This window comes from Ptychodera flava, chromosome 12 (assembly GCF_041260155.1).
Source record: "Ptychodera flava strain L36383 chromosome 12, AS_Pfla_20210202, whole genome shotgun sequence".
NCBI lineage: Eukaryota > Metazoa > Hemichordata > Enteropneusta > Ptychoderidae > Ptychodera > Ptychodera flava.
This window is the reverse complement of record NC_091939.1, coordinates 27,004,507-27,013,077: the sequence shown is the minus strand read 5'-3', so window position 1 is coordinate 27,013,077 and position 8,571 is coordinate 27,004,507. Positions and strand designations below refer to the sequence as shown.

The 8,571-nt window shown below is 37.7% G+C and overlaps 1 protein-coding gene across 1 annotated transcript; it reads right to left on the bottom strand.

The window, feature by feature from the left end:
• Positions 1-4,003: 4,003 nt before the first annotated feature.
• On the bottom strand, positions 4,004-8,329 carry LOC139145539 (leukocyte cell-derived chemotaxin 1-like). The gene is made up of 5 exons (XM_070716769.1): positions 7,766-8,329; positions 6,779-6,916; positions 6,160-6,273; positions 5,722-5,875; positions 4,004-4,937 (listed from the first exon to the last, which is right to left on the bottom strand). Exons 1-5 carry the CDS (start codon positions 7,868-7,870, stop codon positions 4,846-4,848), a joined length of 603 nt encoding a protein of 200 aa, XP_070572870.1. The 5' UTR covers positions 7,871-8,329; the 3' UTR covers positions 4,004-4,845.
• Between the last annotated feature and the right edge of the window lie 242 nt (positions 8,330-8,571).

The window sequence follows — 8,571 nt, the reverse complement described above, 5'->3', positions numbered from 1 at the left end:
ACGTTTGCGTCCTTTCACACATGCTGGTACTGCTGCCAGCGTTGCATCGCCCTGGTGACATAGTAGCATTAAAATATAACTAGTAAAGTTATCTTTTGAATCCGTATTATGTCAATCAAGCAAACGTTCACATAAACGATCGATTCAGCCATGCTATCGTCGATTTCTGAATTCTCTATTTTGAATAAAAACTAGGGTAGGTACGAATTTGCATATGTACATCCGCAGTATTGTCTTAAATCCCCTTATTTAAAGGATGGATTTCATTGTTTTATAGGAGCAGGGGTTCATATTCGCACGAATACTATTGTTGAGAGCTCTTTAACATGAGTGAATCATAATTTGATCCACGAAAACCTGGATTGTGGTCGATGATAAACAGTTCAATTTAATGTTGAAGAATTGTGATGAGTCACTTATGACAACACTATCCAATCTGAAATCGTGTTTTGAAGAAACTATTCATCGCTACATTGTTTGGAATAAATACAAAAATAAACGGTAAAAAATAATCCCGACCTACCTACCCTATTCTTGATATCGTATAATCGGAACCAGATAATTATTTTATTTAACACAACGATAACTTTTCCCTGAAATGGACTCGTGCACGAAAGACAAGCAACTTCGGAAAAAAGCTTTTAATTATAACAGCGCCCTCTGAGGTGGCATGAATATCACCATCAGGAAACACTGAGGGCGGAGTGAATTCCATCATAGGAAACAGTGAAGTTGTTCAAGCTGTACTCTAATGTCTGCATACTGCTCGAAACAGAATGCAGCGATTATAAGCAGTATTCAGGAGTTATATGCAAAGATGCATACTTTGTGGTCAAAGCAACACAAGATATGCATTCCTACTATATCTCTGTGCAAAAACAAGACGCCTATTCTCCAACTCTCTCTCTCTCTCTCTCTCTCTCTCTCTCTCTCTCTCTCTCTCTCTCTCTCTCTCTCTCTCTCTCTCTCTCTCTCTCTCTCCTGAGATTTGCGTTCGACATCTCCCTAACGTCTTGATTAATAGCCTAAGAGGTTTTAAAAAATCAAACTTCGATTTACCCTAAGGCAATTTTCCATATAAAAGGTTAAGGCTTAGCAGAGGAATGTACATCCTGCCAAAGGTTGAAGCAATTGAATGCCTTCTTCAGTGCACCTCTAGCGATAAAACAGAGTTGATGTAAGCATTAATGAGGTCTTATTATATGTGAACTATAGGCAATTGTTCTCATCTCCGTAGAAGTCTTCAAACCGTATATATACTAACATGCATCTTAAGCGGCATAAGAGTTTATGCTGCATTTGTACAGAAATATGAACGAAAATAGATTTACAAACAGATAGAGGGATAAACAGGCTATTAACGCAATGAAGATAGAAAGGCTGTAAAAGTGAATGACAAATGGACTGATGGATATATCGAAGGAGAAATGGACAATAAATGCACTTACAGGCGTATCAAGATAAACGGTCGAAAAAAAGGCCATAGAAGCATATGCAGGCGATTAGACACTATGACAGAAGATAGACAAATAGATAATCGGGCATCCATATTATATTTACAACATGGGCGAAAATCCAAGCCTGAGGGCAGTAAACAGAATTCGCCAGAGACATGTTCATGACAGTGCAATGTCCTAAAATGCGTTTGATCGTTATTGAACTCTATTCACTGATGCACGCTACACAAATATGATATCGCAGTGGTGCTAGTGGCCGCTATCGAACGCGCTTGGGTCAAGGGTCACTGCCACAGTACCGCTGCGTGCCAGCCCATACGCTTTTTTAGTTACTGGGACACCGATAGGTGTCGTTGATTTACTTTGCAAAATGATGAAATCTACTCGTCTTTGATTAAATAGACTTGTATCATCTCACTCATTCACTGTCAAAAACTCATTCTTTACGCCTGCTAACAACCTTGACAATAAGAACGTGTATCTTCAACCATTTTTCCGTGAGCCGTCGACGGTTTCTGCGATGTTAGCCCGCTCGCGCGTACAACGCACTGAATACGTTGGAGGTCAAAAGTTCAAATACGAGCAGGAACCGTCAACGGCTCATCGAAAAACGGTCAAAAATACATGTTGTCACTATCGGGATAGTTAGCAGGAGTAGGTGATGAGTCGTAGATGTTCAGTGACACATTAGGTACAGGTTGATTTATTCAAAGATTAATTCATTTTATTATTCCGCGACCTAAATCAGCGACACCGATCGGTGTTGTAGTAAACTACCAAAAAAGCCCATGGTTGGTTCGCAGCGGTACTATGGCGGTGACCTTTGACCCGAGCTCGTTTGATAGCCGCCACTAGCACCGCTGTAAGCTTTCAGAACTTTCAGAATATTATGGCAACAACTTTAAGATGTTAAGGTAAACTTTGCTGCCTTTTCTTTGGCTAACCACGAGAAAAATCGACAAATACCATTCTCAGGAGGAATGAGGAATTTTGAAGTACTTCAGTACATAATTTGGTAATATGAAATGTTGTTTATTCTTTTGTGTTTCAGAACAAATAACCTAACACTGATAAAAAGGCAAGTTAGTAAAATCGTGACTTTTCAACAACCCTGCTCCAGTACAGTACGTCATGCACACGACCACAGAGTACATGGTAAACATTTGAAAAGAAGCAACAATAACTTTAATTTTGCATTATTTTAACACTTTTACCAGTTTCTTTGGACTGAAAAGCGATAATGATAAAAATTTCTTATTCAATGTGAACTTCTCAAGATGAATATTTTGCCCCTTAAGCCCTACGTTCTTCGTCCTTTCACACACGTTTACATCTGCCATCGTAACATCGGTCTGCGCCATAACCTTGAGATACGATAGTAAAGTTATCTTCCAAATCCATATTTGGTCAATCGAACGGAAGTTTACATATACGCGTACGATCGATCGATCCAGCTATACTGTCGTCGATTTTTGAATTCTGTATTTCGAGTTAAAACTAGGGTAGGTAATCATTTTCATGTGTACATCGATAGTATTGTCTGATATCCCCTTATTTCAGGGATGGAGTTTATTGTTATATAAGAGATGGGGTTGATGTTCACATGAATACTATTGTTGAGAGCACCTTAACATGAGTGAATCATCGTTTCATCTACGAAAACCTGGATTGAAGTTGATGATAAACAGTTCAATTTCATGTTGAAGAATTGTGATGAGTCACCCCAGTTATGATAACATTCAAAGATGCAATATCAACACTGGTCTTTTGTTGTGATATAACAACACCATCCAATCTGAAATCATGTTTTGATGAAACTTTTCACCGCTACACTGTTTTGAATAATTGCAAAAATAAATGGCAAAAATAATCCCGGCCTACCTACCCTAATTTTCAAGGCATACAATCGAACCAGATAATTATTTTTATTTTGCTCAACACTAAATTGTAGAATATAGCTTTTCCGTGAAATGGATTCGTTGTAAAAGTGCACAAATGACAAGTAACTTCGGAAAAAGCTGTTTAACATAACATCTCCCTCTGAGATGGCCTCGATATCATCATCAGGGAGCACTGAGGGCGAAGTGCAGTCCATCATCGAGAAACATGAAGTTCTGAAAGTGGTACTGTGTGTACGCATACTCCCCGAAATAGAATGCAATAAGGAGCATTTAGGATTTATATGTCCAAAGATTGATTCTGTATAACCAAAGATACACAATACTACGCAGTTCTAATACATCTCACGGCAAAATCAAGATATCTCTCTCTCTCTCTCTCTCTCTCTCTCTCTCTCTCTCTCTCTCTCTCTCTCTCTCTCTCTCTCTCTCTCTCTCTCTCTCTTTCGGAGTTTTGCGTTTCAAATCTCCTTGACGTCTTATTTTATAGCAAATGCATGCATTATTCATCATAAAGTGATATCGCTTGACAAGGTAACCATACAATACCGTCATCCTGTTAAACTGATGTCATTGAAAGAACGAGACAGAGTAGTTTTTATTTTTTACCACCCCTATATTGATATAACCAATTGTTGCACAAGGCCATTAGATGAAGTTGTTATTTTATTAGAAAATTCGAAACGTTAGTAAAATAATAAAACATTTACAAATACTCAAATGTGACTTCAGAAGCGTACATGAAAAAATTTCAATTGTTCAATACATCTTCTTACCATACAAGAGTTGTGCAATCTTTGAATAAACATGAGATCAAAAGAAATTAATCACGTGGGATTTAAACTAATACTATTACAGATATTATTGACGTTAACTTAATTGACCTGTCTGTTTAACGTCCTATATTCCAATCAACAAAGAAAATAAGATCATTCGATATGTACGATAACAATTCTACAATAAAGTAAAGAATTTAACGGTCTTAGAGAACACTTGATTAAAATGTCAATGAGGAAAATTGATTCAATTAATGAATGTTCCGAATCCGTGTCTACTGTGTATTTTTCAATGCATAGGGTAAAAACTTGTCGGGAACAGATAACCAAACTATCAATTTTTTAAAATTCTTTTTTGATCTAACACTTATGGAAACTCATTTAAAAGCTCCTTGAGTAAAAATTGTTTCGTCTTTGCTTTTCGAAAATTCTCTTGTCCAAGAGAGTTAACGCAGCCATTTTGAATCTCAAATATTGGTATATGTTAGGTAATTTTTTTTCTCGCCTTGATTTAGTGAGAGAATGGTTGACAGTCTCATTTAGGAAACTTTGATCACAAGTTTAAGTCTTTCACTGTGGAAGCTAGGCGCACACTACCTTCAGATGGGAATTCGGAATGTTTTCTTCACACATAGTTTGAACGAATCATGAGTAGTTTGCTTTCATCAAGGGCGAGAGTAGCTGTCCTTACTTCGATGAATACGATGCGAATTATTACCATGAGCAGCGAAGTGTGCATCCACAGGAAATGCCCGACCAGGATGCCCTGCATCCACAACTATAGGAACATCCGCGTTTGTGACGTGCTGTTGAAGAGAACAAGTAAAAATAGACAACATTTACTTATACACTTTGTATTTTGTTTAATATTGCCTATGATGTTCAAGTTTCAGATTTTTATTTAGATGAAAAGTTATGTACAGTGGACTATAGTGAGGCTATCAAAATATCTCTCAAATGCAATGAAGTCCTTTGCTTCCTGCAACGGTTATTCCGTCCTTTGCTTAAATATGTACATCAAATGGTTTGACTATTCCTGCTTTTGCGATGGACAAACGGCGAATAGCAAGAAGAAACAACTTTAAATCTCTCATAGGTTGAACACTTTCACCTTACTCAAATGATGAAAGGTCAATGAAAGAGGGAAAAATATTTTATCTAAATCATGTAAAGGCCTACAAAGCTACGGAAAAGTCACGCATTGTCGATCGTTGTGGACTTAAAGGCATGGGACAGGCGCTAGATTGACTTGCTGGGAAATTCACTCACTAGATTACAATTTCAATGGAAAACAAAAGGCTATCACACCTCAATAATTCTCTTACAGACTGGAACAAACTCGATCCCTGGGATCGAGTCCGCTACCTTTAAGTTACATTTGCTCTTCATTATTTAACAATTTAATGCGTTAAGACTGCACGTAAAAACACTGATAGGACCCCTTATACACTTGTTGCAAATGGGATTTTTTTTAATTGTTTTTTAAATATCAAAGATTTGAGATTACCAAGAGCAGATACTCGTTGCAAACCGTGCTTTTAAGGAACAAACCTTTCAATATCCCATACATTACATCCACAGTAGACTTACCATGCTCGCCATGAGGAAGTGGTTTCAGCCAAAAGATGTCCCTTCCTTCACACTTTTCAGCTATGGTGTCTCCAACGACGGATCGATTTTTAATAGCGTTGCCAGCAAGGGTATAAAATTTATATCTCGTGCCCTCGTCTTCTTGACTTTTATTCTGGACAAATTATAGAGAATTTTCCTTATAGGTTTACAAAGGCTACAAGCTGTCATTATTGCTTGATTCAGTTCAGGGTAACTTGAACTATTTAATAGATTATATAGATCTTTTCAAATGATTTTACTGCGCGCTGCAGTATAAGAATCTTGTTCATCACTTTTCTTTTAGATAATATTTTTCAAGCATTTTACGTAGTCGAGATCATTCCATCCCTCAGCTACAAACTGAACTGAAGCACAAATTTGTCTCATAAAGATATAGAAGTGCTTAGATTGCCTTACCTGTGACCTGTTCTCAATGTATAACTTCAGCTCATTTGGCGGGATATTCTCCTCCATGTCCAAAGGTCTTACATAACACGAATCGCTACCCTTCGGTACCATTCCTTCGATGCCCTATGACAGATAGTGGTAGAGGTTGATTAAAACTGTACTCGTTTACTTAAACTGTGATGGGAAAACCTGTCTAATTTATCAGTTTCGGTGTTACCGTGTGTTGTCGAAATGAGAGACTAGATTTTTATATTACGATGGAATTCTTCGCTATGGCGACTCACTTAATGATCGATATCCTGATGACGAGCGAATTTAAAGTCATCGAAAATAACAAATGTTGCCGACCACACTTTGATCAAGCAAAATCCGTTTGATTTCTCTGAGGAGTTTACGTATATATCTGAAATCGGAATTTCAAAGATTTCGCCATTTTGAGATAATTCAAAAGACAATATAAGGAACGAAATGAGAGTTACATCCATAAGTAATGATGTACCTATTTAGAAAGGTACAACACTAACATATTTCATCCGAAATATACCAGATCACGATGTAAATCTAATGTGATCAGTGCACTGTTTATTTCAATAAGAATGTCCAATTTCTTGAGAAATTCGAGACTTACCGCATCAAAATCTTCCACAATCTCGACATCATCTGATCCGATACTTTGGAATATTTCTACGTTCTTTTCTTCATCTATGGTAACGGTCTCTTCTTGATTAACGCCTTCGAACTTAACTGGGATGGTGTATTTTATTCCCTGGAATACAGAGCAAAAGACATCAAGACAGATTAATAAAGATGAATATAATATATACGGAAAGAAGGAAGGAAAGGGAAGGAAAACTTACCAACACAGTCTAAACGTGAAATTTAGCATCTAGTATTGAAGCTGTTTTACCTTCTATTGCATCACTATTGATGTCGCGAGACTTTGTTAAACGGCATCTATTCATTTTTTATCTCAAAATTTGCCGATATGAAACAAGTTAAAATACGAGAAAACAAAAGGCAAGCAAGGGGCGGAAGAGAACATAACGTTGAACATGGTGGTATTCACCAAGCCTTGTTTACACTTGTGCCACGCGAGGGGGCATTTGTTCTAGGTCAAAAGCCACATTCAATGATTGTGTGTCTTTATACCGAATTACCACAAAGCTGAACGGATGGTACACAGTGCACTGCGCGGATGACATTAACTGATTGAGTGTGTTGTCTGGGGCTTGGATGATAATAAAGTTAGCGCGGCCGAAATGTTTTTTCTACAATTGTCGACTATTGAACGAACATAATGTACTATTGCATTAAGCGCTCGTCAAAATACATAAGTAATATTACCCACATCGAAAGCCAATATGTACACTGCTGCGGTTTCTGCCTTAAAAATAAACGATTATGATAAGCTTTAAAGACAAGAATAAAAGAGCCTCAGCAGTATCATTTCTTCTGTAAGGTAAGCTGTACGAAAAACAAAAGTAAATCACCGATCCACCAGAGATGTCGCTTTACACTGACTGCTCTAGGGCCCCTCGGTTTTTTTCCCTTAATCAGCAGATATGATAAGGATGGTATAACGACAGAAATAAAGACAAAATTGCATGTTTTTTACCTGTTTAATTGGCTCCTTTGTCACTTGAGAATCAGCAGGAGCTGACTGGACTGCCGTCGTAAACAGGCACACGAAGAAAATCACCAAAGATTTCATTGTCTTCATTGGTCACTTGTTCAACTACGGGTACGACTTGTTCAACTACGGGTACGACTTGAATGTTAGAATCAGTTACCGACACTGACCCTGCCGTCTGTTGGAGATGAGACTGTCGCCTTTACTTATGCCCTTATATACATTTCCATCGATAGGGAAGTGTTCCTCATTGGAAATATGCCAAATATTTGTACAAGGTCTTAAAGGTAGCACACTTAGTGTTCCTCGTTGGAAACATGCCAAATCTTTGTATAAGGTCATACAGGTAGAGCTCTTAAATTTTAGTCTCGACGGTCCACTCTTCATTTTCTTAATTTTAAAAGCAAACGATTACCATTTTGCAAAGCTAAAGAGAATGAACCAGGAAGGAAAATGTGGACCACCCTGTCTGAAGCTACCCGACCGTGTTTATGAGAAAGAGAGTGGTAACGATAATTACCTGGGCAGGCACAATGTGAAGCTTTTAATGCGCTATTTTATGTATACGGTAGGATGCCAAACAACATTATTCGTAGTGATTGATGTAATGAGGATACGGGGTCGCAGTCGTTGGCATGATGTCGGCATGCCACAACCAACCAAATAATGGTACGTTTACTCTAGAATATCTTCTATTCCTAAAGATTTGCTTCTTGATTTTACAGATTTGCAATCGATAATTGAGGTTAGAGTCACTGAATTTTACACTGGCGCTTTCGTAAATTGTTCAT

Coding starts and splice junctions, on each gene's coding strand:
- LOC139145539 (XM_070716769.1), bottom strand. CDS start 7,870: ATGAAGACAATGAAATCTTTGGTGATTTTCTTCGTGTGCCTGTTTACG. Junction 5,876..6,159: donor ACATTGAGAACAGGTCACAG/GTAAGGCAATCT, acceptor TAATTTGTCCAG/AATAAAAGTCAAGAAGACGA. Junction 4,938..5,721: donor ACTTCCTCATGGCGAGCATG/GTAAGTCTACTG, acceptor TCTCTTCAACAG/CACGTCACAAACGCGGATGT.